This window comes from Palaemon carinicauda, chromosome 8, assembly GCF_036898095.1.
Source record: "Palaemon carinicauda isolate YSFRI2023 chromosome 8, ASM3689809v2, whole genome shotgun sequence".
Lineage (NCBI taxonomy): Eukaryota > Metazoa > Arthropoda > Malacostraca > Decapoda > Palaemonidae > Palaemon > Palaemon carinicauda.
In genome coordinates this window covers 158,678,035-158,703,310 of record NC_090732.1, presented here as the reverse complement: position 1 = coordinate 158,703,310, position 25,276 = coordinate 158,678,035, and the positions used below count along the sequence as shown (strand labels likewise).

At 44.5% G+C, this 25,276-nt stretch overlaps 1 protein-coding gene across 1 annotated transcript in view; it reads left to right on the top strand.

The window, feature by feature from the left end:
• LOC137646054 (mitotic spindle assembly checkpoint protein MAD2A-like) overlaps window positions 1-25,276 on the top strand; it is a 166,312-nt gene that overhangs the window by 6,836 nt on the left and 134,200 nt on the right. Inside the window, exon 2 of the mRNA XM_068379208.1 lies at window positions 15,212-15,358. Within this exon, the coding sequence (XP_068235309.1) occupies window positions 15,212-15,358 (147 nt within the window). The remainder of the gene's footprint in view (window positions 1-15,211; window positions 15,359-25,276) is intronic.

Genomic DNA, 25,276 nt, shown 5'->3' with positions numbered 1-25,276 from the left:
CATTAACCTCACGAACCTAGTGGGTCGAGAGAAGGAAAGACTCCTCTGCCCAGTTAGGTCCCTCAAAGTTATTTTTGGCTCACACTGAACGTGAGCTGTTCATCCAACTTGTTATGGTGTTCAGTGAAAGATCCGCCAAAAACCCGTCTAAGAATGCTTTGTCCTTTTTCCTGAGGGAGAAAATTAGGGAAGCCCACCTCTTATGTGAGGAGGAACACTTCACCCTGTTGAAATTACGGGCTCACGAAGTGAGAGCCATTGCTACCTCTTGCATATCAGGAATATATGTTAGTTAGGCTATTCATGGATGCAATTTTCTGAGAGAAGACCGCCTCTGGGCATCGGCGGTCCCCCGTTACACTTATGGTTTTCCTATAGGGGCGGAGCGAAAGCCTTTTCTTAAGCGCCATTCTCCCTCGGAGAACAAGCCTCTTGTGCGGAGGTGTTATTTTGATCCTTCGTCATGTTGATCCTGCGGGGTCTCATGACAATGGAGTCCTTCGGGACTCCGCTCGAAACCTTCGGGTTTCAGTTATGCTGAACCTTCGGGCTCAAGTAACGATGGTAACGTGTGCTATCAATCACGCCGACCTTTCGGGGTCTCGTGACAGAGGAACCTCGATTCCTCGTTACGCTGATCCTTCGGGGTCTTGTAACACTAGTTACGCTGAACCCTTGGGCTCTCATAACTTTAGTCACTCTAACACTCTGGTGTGTTGTGACAGGGAAACTGCGGTTTCTCGTTACGCTGACCCTTCGGGGTCCCGTAACAACAGTTACATTGAACCCTAGGGCTCTCGTAACTTTAGTCACTGACACTTCTGTGTTTTGTGACAGGGAAACTTCGGTTTCTCGTTACGCTGACCTTCGGGGTCTCGTAGCATTAGTTACGCAGAACCCTTGGGCTCTCGTAACTTTAGTTACTCCGACATCTCGGTGTTTAGTGACAGGGAAACTTCGGTTTCTCGTTGCGCTGACCCTTTGGGATCTCGTAACATTAGTTACGCAGAACCCTTGGGCTTTCGTAACTTTAGTCACTCCGACACTTTGGTGTTTAGTGACAGGGAAACTTCGGGGTCTCGTAACATTAGTTACGCAGAACCCTTGGGCTCTCGTAACTTTCGTTACTCCGACACCTCGGTGTTTAGTGACAGGGAAACTTCGGTTTCTCGTTGCGCTGACCCTTCGGGGAAACGTAACATTAGTTACGCTGAACCCTTGGGCTCTCGTAACTCTAGTCGCGCTAACACTTCGGGGTTTCGTGACAGAGAAACTCCGGTTTATCGTTGCGTTGCTCCTTCGAGTTCGCGCTACACAGTTCATGCTGAACTTTCGGGTTCTCATGACCAGAGTCATTCTTATTATGACAGAGAGTTTTTAAACTCTCGTTGTGTTGATCGTTCGCGCTCACACAACACAAGCTATCGTGAACCTTCGGATGAGCGTAGCAGTGAGTTCTCTCAACAACCTGAGAGCTCTCGTGCGCACGACCAAGTTGGCGCGCACGACCAAATCGGCGTGCATGACCTCCTTGGCGCGCGCAAACAAAATGGCGATCATGGCGCGCAGGTTCATCCTCTGGCGGGCCATGCGAGCAAGCAACCTTATGCGCGCCAGATGCGCGAATAACCTCATGCGCTCCATGAGCGTGGAAAAGGTGCGCGCACGAGCTCCCTTCTGCTTACCAACAGTGTGACGCAAGAGCAGCGCACTCAATCGGATAGGAGCGCACGACCATATTGGCGTGCGCACACGATCCGATTGGGGCGCACGACTGTATTGGCGTGCACGCCTGACCAACATGGCATGCACGAACAACGAGGTGCACGCAACTGGTTGAAGTGCGCGAACAACTCTTATGATCCTTCGGGGTCTCACAACGCAGTTCATGTTGAACCTTTCGGTTCTCGTGATCATAGCCATACTTATATGACAGTGTGTTCACGAGTGCACAAGAGGTTTACAGTACTCTTATGACAGAGTTTTCGAACTCTCGTCCCGTGAATTGTTTGCGTGCCCATCGTCATCAAGAGTTTTACTCTGATGACAGAGGGATGCCTGCTGCCTAAGGGTTTACGAATCCTTACAGATAACTATGACACAGTTGCTTTGGGTCCTGGTCACGTATCACGATTCCTGGAAATTCCATCAGGAATCAGCGACAGTTCCTGCAGGTTCTCAGCACAACATCCCGCAAGGTCGTGAGAAAGGAATTCACAAATCGATTCTGAACCCCTAGGTTCTCATCCGAATCTCTCTGTTTCCGCGATCCAGAGTTTTCTGAAAACTTTATCAGCTAGTCTGGTTTCTCCAGCACCGATCCTTTCGTTTTCGGACGAACCGCCCGTCATCTTTCCTCCACCTTCCCACTTCGAGTGGTTTGGTTAGCAGATGGAAATGAGCGGGGAATGAAAATTCTTTACATTGCAGTTCATTTCCCCAGGCAGGCTTTGCCTGATTTAGAAAGTAGTTTTCTCTCTATCGAGAAAACGTTCGACGGCAACTCCCTTTGAGTAAGCGGTCGATGGCAATTATGTCTGGCCTTCTTGAAGCAAACCCCCACATACGATACTTCACCCTTTTTCGGGCGACTCGTGCCTGAGAAGTTTTTACAAAACTTCAGTGGGTGTTAAAACTTCATGAAGGCCGTAAGCATTCCCGGAGCATGCACTCTAGCCAAGACAAAATCGCGAGGTTATGGTCTTAAACTCGGTTCTACCGTTTGATGGAGGCAGCCTCCCCCGTCATTGTACCCTGGGTATAACAAATTGCCTTTTTACATGATAGTCTTCAGAGACTTTTATTCTATCCTTACAGGGTTATTGTTTTAAACAATTAGTCCCGAAGGAACATTGTTAGCTGATGTTAAAAGAACGTTAGCAACAGCGTGGGCATCTTTTCATTACGTTACGAACGTTTCAAACCCCACCCACAGGTAAACGGACATCCGTTTCTGTGTAATGAACACTGGCTAGCCCCTCGTATATTGAGGAGGGCTAAACCAAAGGGGAAATGACTGCCTCTATAACTGTATATTTTGTTTGAGAACATGTTCGTTCTCATTCAAGGAAATAATACAGTTAGTCAACGATCAAAATTCTTTCGGCAATAATGTTACGATTTGTTGCACCTACATTATTTCCACAACCGGATTCGTTGCAAACGTTTCCTGGATGCAGAGAATGCGCATGCGCTAGCGCAAATGGACAAGTACATTTATGCGTGCAAGCGATCTTTCTGCCAATAAGGGCTATATACTTCTTCAAATTAGAACTCTGTTCTATTAAGTTGTATATTTATATCCTTTACTGAAACCAGGTTATTCAGTACATTACCTGGCTACTTTCCTGTAACCAGACATACGGCATTTATGTTCTGCCTCCTTATAGGCATTTTTTTTACTTTCCCCCGATTGGAAGTCTTAGTCTCCTACAAAGGCTTTGGCTGGAAACTTCTCATAAGCATATCTGTTCCCTAGTAGGGAACATTTAATATAAATGCTATTTTACCGATCGGAGACGGAGAAGTACGAACATTTTTTGTCCTAAGAAGGAGAAACCTCCGTTATGAATGTTTCCAACGTTCTCCAATAGTTCCGGATACGACTTTTAAGTCGAACTACGCATGTATGCTTGTCATGCGTACGGTTCGGTGTTACTACTCAGTAGTAGACTTATGCTCTTTACCCACCCAACAATAGATTGAAGATACGTCTCAATCCACTCTTGGGTTTGGTTGGATGCGTTCGGTGATTACCGTACAGTCTCTTGTCCGGAAAGTGATCTCTATGGAGATTCGCTATTATATCATAAGCTGTACTGTTTAACTGGTTTACCGTTTGGTATCGGTCTTATTTGGCCAACCACACTGAATTAGTGGCAGATGGAGGGAGAACAGGCTGTTCCCCTTCGTTGCAAGAACGTGCAATTGGTAACACGTCTCGACATCATCTCGAGGTGTGTTTATTGCTATGCACTAACCCCCCCCCCCCTTCACCGCTGGACAATCCGCGGACGATGGGGGCCAGACGAGAGCTTCTGCAAAGAGGCCTGTCTTCTAGTCTTCCCTCTGAATCTGATGCTCTCTATCATGCATCAAAAGAGAGAGGGGTGGGGCATATGCAATACTATTCCATCCTCGTCTGTTGGCCCGATTCAGAAAGGTACCAGCATTCACCTCTCTTAGAAAACCATCTAGCAGTACAAAGCCTTAGATGGACAGAGGACAACTAGTTGCTCCCATCTGCTTGCGTCATTCCTGGTATAGGAATGTGCTTGCAAAACCACCCAGATAGTGGGCTCCTAGTGTCTTGGAATCATCTTGTATCCAACAAAGTCTTAACTTTGGGGGGTGTCCAACTGTGGTTATGCTCGCAACGGCCCTGATCTTCAGGGTCTCACTCTACCATTCCCCAGGCCCTCAAACAAGTTGTATTCCAAGATCGGTGGGGCGGCCTAGAGGTGTGCCTTATTTTTTCCCCCCATTCGGTCTGGTGAAAAAGTCCTCAGTCAAGTCAGGATAAGCAGGATCTTATCAATGACTCTAATAGCTTCGATATGGTATCCCGCAGAACGGTTCCCAGACCTCCTGCAGTCCCTAACGGAGCTCCAATAGCTTTACTATGGCAACCCGTATAATGGTTCCCGGACCTTCTACAGCTCTTGACGAAGTTCCTCCACGGCACGATCCTCCAAGCAGCCACATGCTAACACTTTTCTAAGTCGTAGCTTTGCTTCGACTTCTCGCCTGGGACAATCCTACACCACCCCACTCAGAGAGGCCTTTGGCATCAGGTTACGGAAAAGATGTCTAGGCACCTCGGACACTTTTCAGCGTCGGTCCTCCAGGCGAAGTGTTCGGTCCTTGGTGACTGATGTCGTGGAAGGGGATTCTCTCCCATCGATGCCTTTACTTATGCAAGTGTGAGATAACTTGTCCCCCGTCGGATCTCAACCTCCTCCGGGGAACGCGGTTTGGGTCCTTCAGTCTCTGGAGGCCCCTCTCTACGAACCGTAGGCCCAGCAGCAGATCACTTCTTTACATGGAAGATGCCTTTTCTACTCACTTGGGCGTTAGTGTGTTGTATGATCCAACCTCTGTTGTTTCCTACCCTAGGAGAGGGGGAGAAGTAATCCTGAGTGGATTGCCAAGACTCGATTCCGAGTATGCTGTACCCTAGGTGCAGCCGTTTTTTAATAAAAAATTTCGTTCGGTACCCGGAAACCCATCAACTGGGGTTTTACCCAGTGAGGAGTCTGTGGGGTTACCTTAAAAGAACGATACCAGCTCGCCCCCGTGTGTCGGCACTGTTGACCAGCACGGGGAAGGTCAAGAGGATCTCAAGGATTTCCTTCCCCTATGGGATCGGAAGGCAATTGAGGTTACTCTTAATCTAGACTCTCCTCCATCCTAAGACCCAGAGCTCGTAACGTCACTGGCGTTGCTACGTCCCTGGCGTTCAAGAAACTACTCTGTGGTGCAGATACTTTAAGTGGGTATGTGGAAGCATCAATCGACCTTCATGACTCGCTACCTGCCAAGACGTAACCCACAAGAACATGGAGACCTTTTCCATTGGTCCTGTGGTGGTCGCACCACAAATGGTCTAATCACCTCAGGCTCCTTGATGGACAAGTAGCAGAGGGTTTAGGGCTGAGACTACCCGGATTAGTCTGGGGTGAATGAGTAAGAATGTCTGGCTCCTTTCTTCCTTTCACCTTCTCCCCTCTGGGGAAAACAGCTGTGCAAGCCTCAGCATAGCTGACCTCACCTCGCTGCAGGTGAGACCCATTTCCCTTGTGCCTCTTAAGTATAGAAGAATACTTTGTTACGTCCCCAATACCTTTTAGAGGGAGGGTATTGGGTAAGTCTTTAAGAACAATATGTTCTCTACTCGAGTTCTTATATTAAAGACAAGCCACACTGTTAGTTCCACTCACACACAAGCTTCTGCAGGCCGCTATCATTGCATTACCTCATATCGGCACTTGGTTTTAGCGAGGGTAGGGTCCCTTCTACTATCGATCACAGATCGAAATAGAGAGGACCCCGGGTCATGACCAAGGCCAGTTGGTGAGGACTTCCTCCCTCCTAAGAGTAAGTCACCCTATTATGAATAGCGAAGGTTTGTATCTGTGTCGGAACAAATAACAAAATTGGAAATAATTTGTATTTTTCCGTAACATACAAACCTGAAGCTATTTATACAAATTGGCAAAGTGGTTACTCAGCCGAGAGGTGTGAGTGAGCGGGGTAGCCAGTCTACCCCCCCCCCCCCCCCCGCTAACTAGCGGATGGGGTAGTTATCCCTCACTAAAATTATCATGGCTCGTCTTTCAGCTGCGCCGAAAGTAATACCCTATTATAAATAGCTTCAGGTTTGTATGTTATGAAAAATGCAAATTATTTCCAAATTTGTTATATTTTTTAAACAATCTGTATTTTTCTTAGCTATACAAACCAGTTATTTATATTTCCTGCCTCATCCACCCCACAAGTCTTAATCGAGAGCAAAGTGTAAACAGCTGGAGGCTCCAACACTACCACCCAGTGCGAGTGGATCCAGAAGGCAACCATACAGTGTTGTCAGACCAACAGTATTTCTTAAATTTGGTTGTTGCAAAACAGCAACAGAGTAAACCCATATACAGTGATATCTCTTGACAAGAATGCTCCGCATACAAAATTTTCATGATGCGAAACGATATGCGAAGATTTTTATGCCTCACATCACGAAAAAATTTTCATGATACAAAAAGAGATTCGCCAGCCAGGCCGAGAATAAAATAGTTATCCATTAAAATAGTTATCCATGAGGCAATTGAAGAAGATGGATTGTTTATACATAATAGAAAATGTACTTCTCTATAGTAAGAGTACAGGTAACTATAATAATGGTACAGTATAGTACATATGGTACATTATACAGTGCTTTATATTTTGTATATGTTCGGTATTGTACTGTATGTATTATATTTTCCATTCATCATTGCATTATGTTCTAATAACTACTTTTCTGGGTCGAACCTGTGACGGCCGGCGAAAAAGTCCTTCTTTGTACTTTTTCTGATATAAATCTTCCAAATATACCAGAGAAAATTAAAAGCATGGAATGCAGAGGTTACAACCCTCGCGCGAGCACCTTGTTGGTGTCGTATATCTAACAAGGGCGTTTGTAAAACACTATTCACAGGCTGTCTTCCATTTAGATAATCCCTTCATCAAAGGGGGAGGGCCGTGACAGGCCCTAGAGAATACAGTTGGGTTACCCTACCGACACCCACCACTCGCGCTCACTAGGTCATCCTTCTGTTTTGGACTTGCCAGCAAAGTTGATAAGTGTTTTGCCCAGTGTTTTTCGAAGTGATTGTCGTTAATTCAACATGACTGACGTTGATACTTCACCCTTACCAATGTTAAGTACCATAGTTTGTTTTGGCAGCTTTTGACAGTACCGGGCATTTGTTCTGTTTCCAATATGGTGGTTTTTAGTTTTGGAAGCGATTGTCTTGCCGAGGTATCGGCAGCCATTTTGGGTTATGTTCGCTTCGGTAAATATTCTAGTTAATTTTGCCCATCTGGTACTCTGTCATCTTGGTTATATCACTTACGTTTTATGGCCTTTTAGTGTTATCATTAATTTTTACTATGGTATTTATTTGCTTGCAAGTCCAATTTGGACCTACGAAGAATAGCGATTTAAAGAATAGCGAATTAAAGTTTAGCGATTTAGTCTGTTAGTTTGTTCTCGCCTCAGAGGCTTCGCTTTAGACTATATCCTTGTTTTTTTGTTACGTTATTCTTCGTTCTTGGTTATTACTAAGAAAAGCAATCAATTTTATTAATGTTCTTGTTTTATTGTGTGATGTTAGTTTTTTATTATGTAACCTTGAGAGCGAAAACAGAGACTGCTCGTTCCCTGTTCTACAGATATGAGTTATCCCTTCTCTCGTTTTCTTTGTTAGCTCGAGTAAGAGAGGTGAATTTCCCGTTCTCCGTTTTTATACGATCACGAGTTATTCAAGCCTCCTCTTAGTATCAGAGTTGATGATAGTACGTTTAATATTATAAACTTTTTTATTGATGTGGTTACTGTTAATATAGCTAACACTATTAATAGGTACGTTAGTGTATGAGTCATTAATTGGGGTCGTTTTATACCGACACCCTTAGCTCCGGAGTTATGCTCCGCTATATGGATACTCATTGGGTGAGAACTAGTTAACGTTCAGGAGCAGATTTTTGGAGTGCAACGGTGAAATCCGGCACTCGGACTCCGGCTGAAGCCTTTTACACACGAACCTTTGTCATGTTTGATCATAATTACACCGTTACGGCCGGCTTCACGGGAGATAACACAATCATTCATTGAGGTTAATGTTATCGTACCGGGAACGGTCACGATTTCACGGTGACGGGCCTTTGCTACCGGATCTCCGGTACAAACAGAGATCAAGCAGACGGCCAGAACCGGAGTTAACAATGTGATACCGATGAAGACTTCACAGTTTCATTATTACGGTCCCTTTTTCATCGAATCTCCGGCTTCACTGGAGATAACACAAACATTCAGAATGTTATCGTACCGCTGAGGATCACGTTTTCACGATGACGGACCTTTGTCACTAGTTCTCCGTTACAAACAGAGATCAATCAGACGATCAGAATCAGGGTATGAACCTCTTTTTCATAAATAATCACAATATCGTTATTACGATCCTTTTCATCGAATCTCCGGCTTAACCGGATATCGTACAGGCGATCAGCATTGAGGTTAATATTAGTTTTCCTCTGGTGTTCACGTTGTCACTATGACGGACCTTTGTACCGGGGATTGTTACCGGAGCTCCGGTACAGACAGAGCTCACTCAGACCACGGGGGGCCAATCTCTTGTTTTGCTGTAAAGGAAAGGATTTAATATGAATACAAAGTAAACTGTACTTACTTTAATGACACTTTGAATTTGCGTTGGTAATATTCATTAGTTATTCTTGAAAGTCCAAATAAAAATATATGAACATAACTATGCCTATATTTATGCATATATTTAATTCTAACTATGTATAAATATGGATAAATATCCATACAACATCGTGTTCAAATAGAAATAAATTGATTATGCCTATATTTATGCATTTTCAATTCTAACTATGCCTAAATATGAATAAATATCCATACAACATAGTGTTCAAATAGAAATAAATTGATTGTGCCTATATTTGTGCATATTCAATTCTAACTATACCTAAATATGAATAAATATTCATACAACATCGTGTTCAAATAGAAATAAATTGATTATGCCTATATTTATACATATTCAATTCTAACTATGCCTAAATATGAATAAATATCCATACAACATAGTGTTCAAATAGAAATAAGTTTCCACTCAGTACTGGGAACCAAACGTTGGCCCCTTCTAATGAAGGGCCGGGTCGAGACTAACCATGCCATGAGAGGCTATCTACTGTTCCTTGAAACTCTGGTCAGTGAACAGATGAATCAATAGAATACTAATAGCCAGTAAATAATGTTAGACCCGGTTCTGAACGTCTGAGTCAGGGGTGGCTAACCTGTGGCGGATGCGCCAACAGTGTCACATTTCATGAATACAAGTGTCGAACTATACCCCAAAAGATAGTACATTAAATGATTTTTCTTTAAAATTGGTTTTTATGAGTTATACAGCTGATCCCAGCCTGTGAATAGGATCATTAACCAAAGTTCAAGGAACATCCAGACTTATGTCCCCTTTCTTTTACAGAAGGTTCGCCTACATGGTTCCCGTCAGGATGATGATGAATCTCTCTGGCCTGCAAGAGAGGCTCTCCGCCCTTGGTTATCAAGGTTGGGAAGAAATGCTCCATCTAGAGGTCCCTATCTCCTCAGAGTGTCCTCTCTAAGGTTGGACGACGACCCCATGAACGGGCAGGTAGGTGGGGATGAATTTTGAGCCTTCAGCTTTGCAATTACCTACGTCACCAACCTAGGACCCTTAATGGATCCTGATGTTCATGTTACCCTGCATAAACCGTGACTGCTAAAAGCAACACATTCTAGGGAAAACCAAGGGGCTATGACGGAGCTCAAAAGTATGGTAGTGAGTCAGATCCGTTCAGGAACTCAGAAGTTTCCCCCTACAGCCCCAGGCATATCGAAGTAACCTCCTTCGATAAAAACAACACATAGAGATTTGCCTTACATGTTCCATATATAGATGGTACCATAAATCTGGATGGCATAGACATCCTCCCTCTGGGGGACCTAGAATTTACTCCCAGGTACTAGAATTCCCGTTCAACGGATTCATTCGATTGAAAGAGATTGCCTTGGTTAGGTTAGACAAGGTACCGAAGGTAACAGTATTATTTCCTAAAGGGCAGGCCCGATCTGTCTGGACCAGGATGTTGTCAGTCTGGGGGTTACGATAATTCCAAGATCTGCCCTTCCAATTCGACCTACACGTTTGATGGTCTGATCGGGTTAGTTGTGGGAAATACGTTCTGTCTGAGGCCTCTATCAGACAGGAATCGATAGTCGGTTACCCACTCGTCATCACAGCCTCCCTCCGATTCGACGTCTATGCATCCAAATCCCCCTCATCAGGTGGTCTACCTCACTGATTCCCCAGGTACACAGCCCAACCCCGTTGGGATGTTTTACCTGCATACAGCCCTAGATCCGAACCCTCAGGCTCCTCTCGTGGACACCAGAGAGGAAGCTACAGGAGTAGAAGACAGTCTCGCCATCGAGACGGACCTAGAAAAAAGGGGGCTCGGAGAAGGAAAGTACCTAGATTCACCCCCTCACAACGCGGTGGTCCCGGTAGGGGGTAGACTTTGACCACTTTCGAGACCATTGGACCTTCGGTCTGTGGGCTCATAGCATAATCTCTAAAGGTTTGAGGTGAAAATGGCTGCAAGGTCCTCCTCCTCCACCAGTGACCTTCTCCCAGAAATCCACTCCCATCCTGGAAGAGTACACCACAGGGTTACTCAAGAAGAAGCAATCAAACGGGATCGATCACTGAAGTTCCAAAGCCACCTGTTCACAATTCCGAAGAAAGGCTTGGCGGCATTGAGAGTGGACCTGGACTTGTCAAGCTAAACTCTTACATTCTCTGCGACAAGTTCCGGATGTTGACTATCTCTCAGGTACGGACCTTACTTCCCCGTAGGACCGTCACCACCTCTGTCGATCTTACCGACGACTATTATCTTGCGCCTTTAGCTCGAAACTTCTCTTCTTATCTGGGTTTCCGCCTAAGCAGGAAAGCCTTTGTGTTCAAGACATGCCCTTTGGCCTCAACATTGATCCCAGGATATTCACAAAACTAGGAGAGAGAGTGTTAGAACAACTCAGGAACCAAGAGATACAGATCATTGCTTATCTGGCCGGTTGGCTCATTTGGGCCCGGCCGGTCATAGAAGGCAACAGAGCTACGAAGGAATTATTCCAATTTCTCGACAACCTGTGATTTCGGGTCAATCTCCAAAAAATCTCGCCTGCAACCATCAGTCCGCTTAGAATGGTTAGCCATTCAGTGGGACCTTTCGAAGCACACGTTGTCTCTCCCTTCCAAAAGGTAAGAGGAATAGTTTCCAAGATCAAAAAATTTTCTCAAACACAAACAGGTGTTCGAAGAGCCTTAGAAAGTATCCTCGGACTTTTCCAATTCACTTCAGTAACAGATCTAATAAAAGCCAAACTCAAAGACATCAATCGAGTTTGGAGAAAGAGAGCTACAGTACCTATAAGAGACATGGTCTCGAAGATCCCCTCTGTCTTGAAAATGAGACTACGCCCATGGTCCGAACCGAAGGACCTCTCCAAATCGGTTCCTCTACAATTCCCACCTCCACAAGTGACATTCCATACAGCCGCGTCTCTAAGTGGATGGGGGGGATTACTCCGAACATCAGATGTTTCAGGTTCTTGGTCACTCTCCATGAAACAGTCCCATATCATTGTTCTCAAAGCCATGGCAGTGTTCTTGACCCTGAAGAGAGACTCTCCTCCGAGGTCGACCCACATCAGAGTAGTGTCAGACAGCACAGACGCAGTACACTACGTCAACAGGGGAGGATCCAAGTCACCCAACCTGAATCAGATCCTGGTCACTATCTTCGCCTGGGCAACAGAAGAGAACTGGTTCCTGTCAGCACCTCACCTAGCGGGAGGCCAGAATGTGAGAGCGGACTCACTATCCAGGACGGATCCACTGGAGTCAGAATGGTCTCTAGACATAATTTCATTCCGGTGGATACTCAGGCTCGTTCCAGGCCTCCAGGTAGATCTATTCGCAACTCAGATGAATCACTAACTTCCTTGTTATGTGACCCCAACCCTGGACCCTCGGGCTTATGCCATGGACGCATTACCCCGGGATTGGAACCATTAGAAGAAGATTTCCCTATCTCCCCCAGGGAATCTTCTAAAAACTTTTACACAAACTACGCTCCTTCCCAGGCGCAGTGGCTTTAGTACCACCTCACTGGCCAAGAACAGTTGGTTTCCTCTCCTCCTCGAGTTGAAACTCAGTCCCATCCGGATCCCGTTCCTCAAACTGACCCGAGTATCCAAACTCACTGTGTCAGATTACTCAAGGATAGCCAAAACTCTAACTTTGTGGACTACAGGAAGTTGGCAGCTCGTAGAGATGCGAACATTGAACCGGAAACGATCTCTTCATCGAATGGGACAAAAAGGGACTCGACAATTCGCCAATATGATTCGGCCGTTAACAACTAGTAGGTCCCCTAAGAGTGCAGACCATACTCGTATGTCCCCGCATTTAGCCATCTCTTTCTTGAGGTTCCTATTTGACAAAGGCCTAACAGTTAGCACTTTAACCACCATCAAGTCAGCTTTGAAGAAGATCTACCTTGTTGGGTTCAACATTAACCTAGCTGATTCCTATTTCTCATCAACCCCAAAAACATGTGCTAGGCTTCGACCTTCGGTTCGGCCACAAAAGGACTCTTGGTCTATGAACGGTGTTCTCAAACTTGCGATGGACACGGACAATGAATCCTGCTCTTATATCACTCTTCTTAGGAAGACTTTATTTCTAACGGCTATGGCCTCAGGTGATGGAACATCAGAACTAGCAGCTCTCACGAACCCGGAAAACATAGATTTCCTCCCTTCAGCCGAAGTACTCCTTTCCAGACAAAGCTTCCCTAGCTAAAAAATGAGGATCCGCAAAATAGGTGCTCCTCTCGGAAGATTATTCTTCATCCCCAGGATTTTTCTCCGTGTACAGTCACACTCTCAAGCCCCTTTTTAGCTAGAACTGCCACCTGCTCGTCTGGCTCCTTGGTTATCAGGGAATAAGGAGGTACTATTTCTATTCACGGTATCAGGCAACAAATCCTCTACTTCATTAAACATACTAATCCGGAATCATTTCCCCAGGCTCATGATATACGGACAGTAGATGCCTCCAACAATGATTTCCAGAACAGGGACTTTGATGATTTTAAAAAATATACGGGTTGGAAATCCCCTATGGTTGTCAAACGCCAATATCTAAAGATCTTACAGGCCCTTAAATACCCAACGATGGCAGAGGGGAGCCTTATCTCTCCCCATTAATCTCCTCTTCTTCCTTTCTTCCATCTCTTCTCTTCTCCCTCCTACCCGCCACTCACACCACGTCGCCGCTCTCCTTGGTAGTTCGTTAGCCCTATGATATTTGCCATGTTTAATTCCTATGGTTTAACTGTTATTGTAGTTACCGTTCCTTTAATGTTTAGATATACTTAGACATGTAAGGTTTGATGCCTTTTGCGATTCGACACTCAGTTGGTTCCTTGTCGTCATTATTATTTAACCTTACGTTCCCTATGTCATTTGGCTGGTTGGTAATTGGACGGTTACTTTATTATATCATAGTATTGTCGTACATGGTGATTGTATTCTCCTCATTATGTTATTAATTTATTGGGCTTGGAAGGCATTCTCTGGTACTTTTTCGCCGGCCGTCACAGGTTCGACCCAGAAAAGGGATTTTGACGAAGGAAAAATCTATTTCTGGGGAGAGACCTGTGACGCCCGGCGAAACCCTTCCCGATTATTTTTGTACGGACCCACCCTTTCCTTGCCAAGCCATATGTTCTTGCAGAAGGATGACCTAGTGAGCGCGAGTGGTGGGTGTCGGTAGGGTAACCCAACTGTATTCTCTAGGGCCTGTCACGGCCCTCCCCCTTTGATGAAGGGATTATCTAAATGGAAGACAGCCTGTGAATAGTGTTTTACAAACGCCCTTGTAAGATATACGACACCAACAAGGTGCTCGCGCGAGGGTTGTAACCTCTGCATTCCATGCTTTTAATTTTCTCTGGTATATTTGGAAGATTTATATCAGAAAAAGTACAAAGAAGGACTTTTTTGCCGGGCGTCACAGGTCTCTCCCCAGAAATAGATTTTTCCTTCGTCAAAATCCCTTAATTTACAGGTATTATCAGTTAGTTTAGGTAGATTGAATGATTGAAATGTATATGACTGTACAGTATTTCATTGTGGTAATAGCTTAACTGCATTATAAAATTTTATGTGGTGGTTTTTTTAGGGTTTGAAACGAATTAGGCGATTTACATATAGAAAATGCCCCATGATATGAAATTTTCACGAAATGAAAGCCACTTCGGAACAAATTGATTTCGTATCTTGAGGCATTACTGTACTTACATGACTTAGCTTTATATATGTAGGAAAAATACAAGTTACTTTAAAAATTTGTCGTTTCGCTAATGTTAGGAATATCGATTTTACCCAAAGTATTTTGCCAATTTTTGGCAGCACTTGATAACCCTGATAAAAAAAAAGCCATAGTAATATTGAATGATAAAGACTTAAACCACTCAAATTGTCAAACTGTAAATCAGGTGTGGGTGTAGGTGAATATCAACCTTCAAAAGTTACTCTCCAAGATTAACTTCTAGAAACGTTAAGTGGGGGAGATCACAAGGCCACACCTCTTTTGTGAGATTCAGATCTATTATATAAAGTAATGGTGTAATGGGCTAGGTTAGAGCTAATGATGGGTAATTTAGAGATGCATGTACCGATAAATGGTCGACTGTAAAGGCAATGAATCCTGTGTGATTTTAAGAAAGGAAATACTGTACTGTTCATTTCAAGTAATATTAAAGTTTTTGTTTACTTTTTTGAATTGCTTATTATCCTTGGATATATATTTTTCAGATTATGGAATCAACAGTATCTTGTATCAGCGGGGTGTATACCCTCCAGAGTCTTTCACTTACAAGCAGCAATATGGGCTTACTCTCTTCACTACTACTGATGATAAGGTCAAAGAATACCTCGAAAATGTCTTGGCACAAATTAAAGGTTGGATATTTTTTTCTGTGTCATAATTATTCTGTAGCTTTTTCTCAGAATCCCTGATAAAGGAAAGGCAAACCTTAAATTTTGCAGATTTGATTTTTTGGTGGAAATCCCTGGAATAACATAAAGCAGGTATGGGAAATGAGATGTGTTGTTATGTGGCCCCTGAGACTTTCTAAATTACTGGATAATAGCGAAGCTGAAATGCGTGTGTTAAATTTTTTTTAACGAGGTGTAGGTAGTTGGCCAGTAGTTACCGACCGGTGAGCAGTGATACTCAATGAGTGGTCACTTTGATAATAGTCGTCAGCAAGAGCAGATGTTCTGGCTGGCTGGTCTCTGGGCTGAATTTTTTAATTGCAGTTTTTTTTTTTTTTTTTCTTGGGTTTGTGACATCAGTGATTTCTTGTGAGGATGCCTGCTGATATGCGGAAATGTCTGGGGGTGTCAGACGAAAAAAAAAAAAAACAGCAACCTTAGGAGCTCAAGGGAGATGGATCCTCACCTTTTGTCTGGCCTGAAGAGGACACTCCTGCAGTGTCAGGCTCCCCCTGTGATAAGTGTTAGGAGTGGTTGCCCTTCCATTGGGAGAAGTATGTCTGGAGGAGTAAAAAGAAGTTGTTCTGTAACTGAAATACAAACCACGCTATTTGATATGGGGGTATTACTTTCGGCGTAGCTGAAATGACGAGCCATTAGAATTTTAACGAGGGTTTACTACCCCATCGCTAGGGAGGGGTAGCTTGCTACCCCTCCCCCCTCACACACACCTGTGAGAGCTCACTTTGCTTTTGGCTCGGGTGATGACTGGATGTGTCCGTTCCTACCCTCGCCTATATTGACAGCCATTAATCCTTATTTGCTTTTTCTTCTTGACAGAGTGTTTGGAAGTTGGCCTCTATTATGCGGAAGTGTCCCGGATTACCTGACCCCCCCTTGCGGAACTTATATGTCGGCGGTGGACACAGACCCTCACACCTTGTGTCCTTTTTATAGGGGCCAACGGTGTGAAAGAAATATTGTGTGTGGTGAGTGTAGGGAGTGGTCTACCTCCCAGTGGGAGAGGTTTACCTGGCGCCAGAAGAAGTCCAAAAGGGATATTTCTCCTTCAAGGGTTCCCTTGAAGAGAGAAAATCTCAAGGGCTCTTCTTCCATAGCACAAACCTCCTCCGAAGCTCCCACTCGATCGGTCTCTCCCGAGAGGGCGTCAAGTGGTAGCGTAGGCCGCAGTTCTGCTAACCGATCTCGGGGTTTGGGAGAGGGAGTTGCCTCCCATAGCGAGGCAGCTCCTCCTCCTCCCCCAGGGGAGGATTTTAATTTTGATAATACAGTGAACCCTCGCTACTTCGCGGTTCGACCATCGCGGATTCACCACTTCGCGGATTTTTTCCATAACCCATATATATACAGTAATATATATATATATATATATATATATATATATATATATATATATATATATATATATATATATATATATATATATATATATGTATGCATGTATTTATGTATATATATAGGTATGTATATGTGTATACATATAAATATATATATATATACACACACACATATATATATATATATATATATATATATATATATATATATATATATATATATATATATATATATATATATATATATATATATATATATATCTATATATCTAAAGTAGGAAGATGTGATGTAGTTCTAAGGGAAAAGTATGGGAAATATGTCTGGGTAATAAGCAAAGCTCTACCTCCAGTTTGTTTCTACATTATGATCAGAGATAAATGTAAACAAAACATTGGTTGCCATTTTTCATCGTGCTTTTTAGCATGTTTAGGAAATGCATGATATAAAATCACCTTTAATATTTGTGCCTGTTTTAGTTTAGGGTACTGTAGTACATGCATTAAGTGTTCTGTACATTAAAGGGTAGTTTGTTAACAGTACTACGTACAAGGGAAGGTTTTAAAAGTCTGAATATACATGTTGAATAAATAGGTAAATATGGTGTCACTACTTCGCGGATTTCCACCTATCGCGGCCGCGACTGGAACCTATCTACCGCGATAAACGAGGGTTCACTGTAATGTGTCTAACAATGATTTATTAAAGCTTTGGGCTTCCTTGGGGCTTCAGGGCTCGCCCTCCAAGGAAGCCCTGTTTGACATGATCAGGTTGGGAGCAGCTGTCAAACAGTCGCCGGCGGTAGCAGAGGTTGATCCTCTGTCTATCGTTGACGTTGTTGTGGCAAAGGCTTCTGACGAGTTAGGTCAAACCCCTGCTGCGGTTGTTGATGTAGCGGAAGGCTTAGTTCCCCCCTCCGAACATCCTCCTGCAGGTGTTTCTCCCCCTTGGGGGAGTGCACTAACAGACTCCTCTTTGGAGGACTGCCGATGGTCTGCCTGCTGCCAGAGGTCGTATCAGACGTAAAGCTCGCCCTCCTCTTCGCCTTAGAGGCCTGCCTTCACCCCACAAGGGTGTTAGGAGGCGCCTCTTCGGGTCTTCATCTTCGCAGTCCCCCGCAAAGGATCCTCCACACCGTGCTCCGACCGTTCCTGCTGCATTCCTGGACCTCTCCGCAGATCGTTCGCGATCTCCTTCTCCTGCCAGGCCTGCTGACCTGCCGTCACTGTTCCTGGCCGCTGATGCGCTGTGGGCGCCCACGCATCCCGTTATTAAACGGGCACCGGTCCCTTCGGGGCAAAAGGGGCTTTCTCACAATGTGAGTAAGTCCCTTAAGCGCCAGGTATCCCCTGCGCGCCAATGTTCTCCCGTGCGCAATTGCGCGTAAGCGCTCTCCTGCTGCACTCAAGAGTTCTCCTGTTCCTGAGACAACGCACCAGCGCTCACCTGCGCGCCATTGATCTCCTGTTTGCCAGCGATCTTCACCTCGCCAGCGCACATCTGCGCGCCCTCATCCTGCTGCGCACCACGCACGCCCACGATCTCCTGCTCGCCAGCGCTCTTCTCCTGCGCGCCAGCGTTCGCCTGCGCTCCAGCGTTCTCCTGCGTGCCCATGATGTTCGGATCTGGGCGCAGGAGGGAAGATTCCTTCTTCTCCTTCTCGCCAGCTATCTCCTGCGCTACACCTAACACCGCGCCATCGGACCCTGTCTGCTCGCCAGCCTTCTCCTACGCGCCGACGCGCACAGTCTCCATCGCGCGCACCTGCGCGCCCACGCGCTAAGGGTATTTCCCCTACGCGTGCGCACCCAACGCTTTTGCCTTCTAGAGCTCGTCGGGACCCTGCGCATCCATGCGTGCGTGAGCAACCGCCTCCGCGCGCGAACGCTTATTCAACCTATTGCGCACACTCCAGAACGTGCTTCTGCGCGCCACCGATCGCCTGCGCGCCCACGCACTCCATCTCCTACGCACCATCGCTTGTCAATGCGCCCTCTCGCCATCGCTCGCCCACACACGCCCTCGCCATCATCCCCGCGCGCCCATGCGGATCCAGTGTCGTTGAGCTCCTTTGTCAAACAAACCCCGTTCAGCATGGAGACGGCAGACACGGTCAGACTTGCAGTGAGACCACACGACTTCATGTGTACACTGGACCTGAAGGACGCGTACTTCCAGATCCCAGTCCATCCGTCTTCAAGGAAGTACTTAAGATTTAGCCTAGACAACAAGATCTACCAGTTCAAGGTGCTGTGTTTCGGTCTCTCCACAGCACCTCAGGTTTTCACCAGTGTTCACCCTGATTTGATCATGGGCACACAGGATCGGCATCCGTCTCCTCCGTTATCTGGACGACTGGCTGATCCTAGCAGACTCAGAGTCGACCCTTCTTCAACACCGAGACAAACTTCTGGGACTTTGCCAAGATCTAGGGATCATGGTAAATCTCGAGAAGTCTTCTCTGCTTCCGACTCAACGACTGGTATATCTAGGCATGATCTTGGACACCAATCTCCACAAAGCCTTCCCATCAGACGACAGGATAGCAAGGCTGAGGAGGGTCACAGATCCTTTCCTCAAACGAGAAGAACTCCCAGCCCAATCGTGGATACGTCTCCTCGGTCACCTTTCATCCCTGGCCCGTTTTGTTCCGAATGGTCGCCTCAGGATGAGATCCCTACAATGGCGACTCAAGTCTCGGTGGAATCAGGGACACGATTCCCCAGAGGTCATGGTCCCTATGGGCCCTTCGGAACGGACAGATCTGCAGTGGTGGGTGACAGACGAGAACCTACGGAAGGGAGTGGATCTTCTTGTCCTCCTCCTGGATTTGATGCTGTTCTCGGACGCCTCAAAGAAAGGGTGGGGGGCCCACGTTGTGAACCACAGGACCTCAGGCCTGTGGTCAGAATCAGAAAAGTGCCTCCACATAAACCTGCTAGAAATGAAGGCCGTCTTCCTGGCCCTTCAACAGTTCCAACAATACCTGGCGGGCCACTCCGTGGTGGTGATGAGCGACAACACCACAGTAGTGGCTTACATCAACAAGCAGGGAGGTACCTTTTCAGAGCAGCTATCCCATCTTGCAGTAGAGATACTGAGATGGACCGAAGCCCACTCGATTCCACTATCAGCTCGCTTCATTCCAGGCAAGAGGAATGTGCTCGCCAACAGTCTGAGCAGGGCATCCCAGATAGTGAGTATCGAGTGGTCTTTGGATCGTCTAGTAGCCAGCAAAGTCCTGACTTTGTGGGGTTCCCCGATTGTGGATCTGTTCGTGACAGCGTTGAATTTCAAGCTTTCGCTCTACTGCTCCCCAGTCCCGGACCCCAAGGCACTCTGGCAAGATGCCTTCCAACAACGGTGGGACAACATCGACGTGTACGCCTTTCCCCTGTTCTTTCTGATGAGAAGGGTACTTAACAAGACCAGAATATCGGTTAGCCTTTCAATGACCCTGATAGCTCCGCTATGGTATCACGCAGAGTGGTTTCCGGACCTTCTGCAGCTCCTAACGGAACTCCCGAGAGAACTCCCTCCACGACGCAAGGTACTCAAACAACCACACGCCACCCTCTTAATGAGAGAATGCCTTGATGAAGTCATTGAGCTTCAGCACGGCATTTCATTCCTGTGCTGAATCTTGGTGACGGGCAAGAGGGCTCTCGAACTTGGGGAAATTGCTCCCCCAGTTCGAATCTAAATTTCTCTCTTTCTTATCTTTTTCTTCCTCTTTATATTGCTTCAACCTTATCCTAATATTATAAACTTTCTTTCATGATGCTGTCCCAACCCTATGAGTAAAATTTTCCATATGTATATGTGTATATTTTTACATATATATGTATGTTTATTATTTTTTTTTTCTCTTTATGGCATGGATGTTTCTACATCTGTTATTGCCACTTGGGCGGATGTTTCTGCATCCGGTATTGCTGCCTGCTTTGATGAATGTGAAAGGTGTCGCGGTTGGGAGGCGTTTGTGCTCAAAGCTATATGTGAGTGTATAGGATGATCTCAGCCATCCCGAAGATGGTTTGGACCTTTTTGGCGGAACTATTCCAAGTGTTGGGTCTTCGGAATCCAGGGGGATCCAATGCTTGGGGTAGGACTCTCGGCTTCTGGCCGGAAGCCCGTCATTACAGATATGGGGAGGATGATTCCATAGTTTCTTGGTCTCAGTCCTAACAGGCGGGTTCAGCTTACACCTGTGCCTCTATATCTGTTTTGATGCTATCCTTCGGGTAGGGTATGGAGTGGACCATCTGGGAAGTATACTCTCACTGTGCCGGTAGTGGAGAGTGTAAATTTCCTTCCCAACATGTGATGCCTTAATGTTCTCAAGCAGGTAAATCAAACTTCAAAAAATCACTCTTCTCTCTTCTTTTTTATGATGGATTCTTGTGAAAATGACCCCACCTCCCCTGGATATGCTGACTCGCCCCCGGCACTGTTGACGACCTCTGGCAATTCATTTAAAGAAAACTCCGTTGACGACCTAGGAACTAAAAAGGACTGTTCTTTAAACATTCTGAAAAAGGGTAATTTGGGCAACACAGGAAAACTGAAAGTCCTGCACGTTACCCAAATCCCTTTAGAAGCTAATTATGATGTGCTACATAAAATATTTGAGTGTTACGGATCAATAAAAGAAATTAGAATGAAACTTCAAGATGATAATTGGGAATCTTGGTTATCATTTAATTGTCATGAGGAAGCATTTAATGCAAGCTGTAACATTGTTGATATTAAAGTAGGTAATATGAGTGTTAAGGGTGCTCTTTGTGATGGGGCACCTAAAGATCTGGATGTCTACAGACCAGCAGACTGGGCTGATAAAGATATAGAGGCAGATATACCATCCCAAAGAAAGCCAAAACCACCAATGTGGCTTCTTGCTCAATCTGTGGGAGGTACGGAAAATTATTTCAAGATATGCAAATTTCTTCAGAGGAAGGTAGGTACGATCGCACCTGGAGATATATCTCGATTCGGGAAGAAAAGTTTCTTGATAAAGGCCAAGTCATACACACAGTCTGTTATACTGTCTAATTTGAAGACAGTAAATGATGATATAAAATTGGACATCAAACCCCATCTAAACTTTAGCTATGGAAGGGGAGTGGTTTTTAATAGGGATCTGTATGAATTTACTGAAGAGGAGATATTGGCCATGTGTCCCCTATCAGTGTGGAAAGTACATAAAGTACCTGAAACATCAATGATTGTTCTTACTTTCCAGGATGCTGATGTACCTTTCCACATAGACATAGAAAACGAAAGGATCAGAGTTCAACCTTTTAAGCAGAAGCCACTGCAATGTTATAATTGCTTTAAATTTGGACATCCTTCCAAAGTTTGCAATAATGAAAAAATTTGTAATACTTGCTCCAAAATTTACCATGGGGATTGTACACTTGAGGCAAGATGCTTAAACTGCAACTCTAATCATAAATCTAATGATAGGAGCTGCCAGTTTTATAAGTTAGAAGAGGCTGCCCTCAATAAATCAATTATTGAACATGTAAGCGTGGGGCATGCCAAGAGATTATTAAATAAATCTAATACTTATGCAAAAACATTAAAAACAGGAGAAAAAGTTCCTCGGGAATCATCTCACCCACCTACTACTGTAGGTAGTTCTCGAAAAAGGAATTCACAATCTATTGATAAAGTGCTGCATAAGACAAGAACATCTCCTCCTAAAGATTTATCATTGAGTATCAACAAAAAGACATTGCCCACCACTATCAAACCTTTGTCCCCCATTACAAAGGATAGTACTAACCTCTCCCAGGCCATATCCTTGCCTGATTTAATGGAGATTCCACCTGACACCAAGTTATCAGGTGTACCTGTAGTGGGGAAGGTACAAAAACCTGGTAACCTGCAACCTATTAATCGTAAAAGAGAGAGACCTCCATCTCTCTCACCCCCTTCCATAAGAAATACTAGAATTATGACATCAAATAAATATGATGTTTTGTCTGTTGATGTTGGCGATCAACCAGAAGACAATTTAAATAAATCAGAAATTCAAGTTGAGGTCCACCATCCCCCTCAACAAATATATAAAAAAGATACAAAGAAAAACTCCAACGTAAAACCCAACATAACAAGACCATCTCTGAAGAAACCTACAAGTAATAATGTTAGATTAAAAACTGCTAATGGGAAGACCTCACCCAAGACGTCTTCCAGAAATAATCCATAGTTTTCTCCTCCATTTTGCAATGGAACTGTCAGGGTTTGAGGGCGAAATATGAAGAACTTAAGCTCCTAATTCATGAGCATTCCCCCATAATAGTATGTCTACAGGAAAGTATGCTTGATTCTAACACTCCTAGTCCTCGAGAGTATGTTAGTTATAGAACACCATATAATCAACAAGCAGGGAGCCATGGCGGAAGTCTCATGTACATTCGTCGAGATGTTCCCCAAATACCCATGTCTATACGTACAACCCTGCAGGCAGTTGTTGTACAAATTGATATAGGGAGAAAATATACAATATGCTCTCTGTACTTACCTCCAAATGATGATATTTTATATGATGATTTAGCAGAAGTTATTCAACAACTCCCTCAACCTTTTCTCTTACTGGGAGATATGAATGGTAGACATCCTTTATGGGGTGATGTTTTGGCCAACACAAGGGGCAATATTATCTCATCAATTGTGGAGAATGAGGATGTGGGGCTCCTTAATACAGGAGAGCCCACGCACTTCCATGTTCAGACAGGTACTTTGTCATGCATTGACCTTTCAATTGCAAGCTCTAACTGCCTTCTTGATTTTGATTGGAGGACATTAGATGATTGGCATACTAGTGATCATGCACCAATCATTATAAACACCAACAAGGGTCCACCTTTGCAAAGATCGCCACGTTGGAATCTAGACAAGGCAGACTGGGTTAAATTTTCCGAGCTAAGTGAAATCGAAGGGAGAGCAGAACAGTTTGAAAGTATTGATGATGCTATAGACCTGCTGAATGGAACTCTTCATACAGCAGGAGTCAATTCAATTCCCAAAACAACAGGGTTATTCAAACGACGACCAGTCCCGTGGTGGTCTTCAGAACTAACTGCACTCCACAGAGCCACAAGAAGATCTCTAACACGATTGCGTAGACTCCGAACTGATGAGAATTTAATTATGTACAAGAAATGTAGAGCACAGTTCCGTCGTGCCATGAAAGAAGCAAGGCGCCAGTCATGGATGTCTTTTGTTTCCTCCATTAACAGTAGAACACCAGCATCTTCTGTGTGGAGGAAAGTAAAAAAGATAGCTGGCAAATTCACCCCCAACCCACCACCAGTGTTGAAGGTGAATGGCCAGTATGTAACTGAAGCAAATGAAGTTAGCAATGCCTTGGCTAATCATTTTTCAAATGTATCCAGCAAGTGTGAAGGAGCCCCTGGTCACCAGTATAGGAGCACTGAAGAAAATAAAATTTTAAATTTTGCAACAAGAAGGGAAGAGTCGTATAATTCTCCTTTCACTGAAAGAGAATTTGATTCCGCACTTGCTCATTGCAATGATACAGCCCCTGGACCCGATGGAATTCCATATGCAATGATTAAACATGTACATTTTAATACAAAGCTATTTATTTTAAGCATTATTAATAGAATATGGCATGATCATAGTTACCCAAGTGTTTGGGAACTAGCCATTATTTTAGCCTTTTTAAAACCCGGTAAAGACAAGTTTTTAGCAGCAAACTATCGTCCTATTGCATTGACATCTTGTTTATGTAAAATTATGGAGAAGATGGTCAATGCAAGGCTGATATGGTACCTTGAAAAGAAAGGTATTTTATCACCGATTCAATGTGGATTCCGAAAAATGCACTCAACGACTGATGTGTTGATACGACTTGAGTCTTCTATTTGTGAAGCCTTTGCTTCCAAACAGCACCATGTTACAGTATTTTTTGACCTTGAAAAGGCATATGATACCACATGGAGATATGGTATTCTTAAAACTATTCATGAATTGGGATTGAGAGGAGAGCTGCCACTATTTATTCAGGCATTTCTTTCACGTAGAGTTTTTCAAGTGAGAGTGGGGGAAACTCTATCAGAGAGTAAGTGCCAGGAAGAAGGAGTTCCTCAGGGTAGTGTGCTGAGTGTAACCCTTTTTGCACTAGCAATTAATGGGATATCCTCAGCCATTCCCCAGGATGTTCTCTCAACACTATTTGTGGATGATCTCTCAATATCATTTGCTGGCACTAGAATGGCAATGGTTGAGAGAAAAATCCAACTCTCTATTGATAAAATTATCCAGTGGGCTGACATGAATGGATTTAAGTTCTCGACAAGTAAAACTACCATTGTCCATTTTTGTCGTATCCGGGGAGTACATCCAGACCCGGATATATACATTAAAGGTCAACGGATACCATGTGTATCGGAAACCAAATTTTTAGGTTTGATATTTGACTGTAGACTTACATGGGTTTCTCACCTAAAAGCGCTAAAAGCTAAATGTGTTGAAGCTCTGAATATCTTAAAAGTA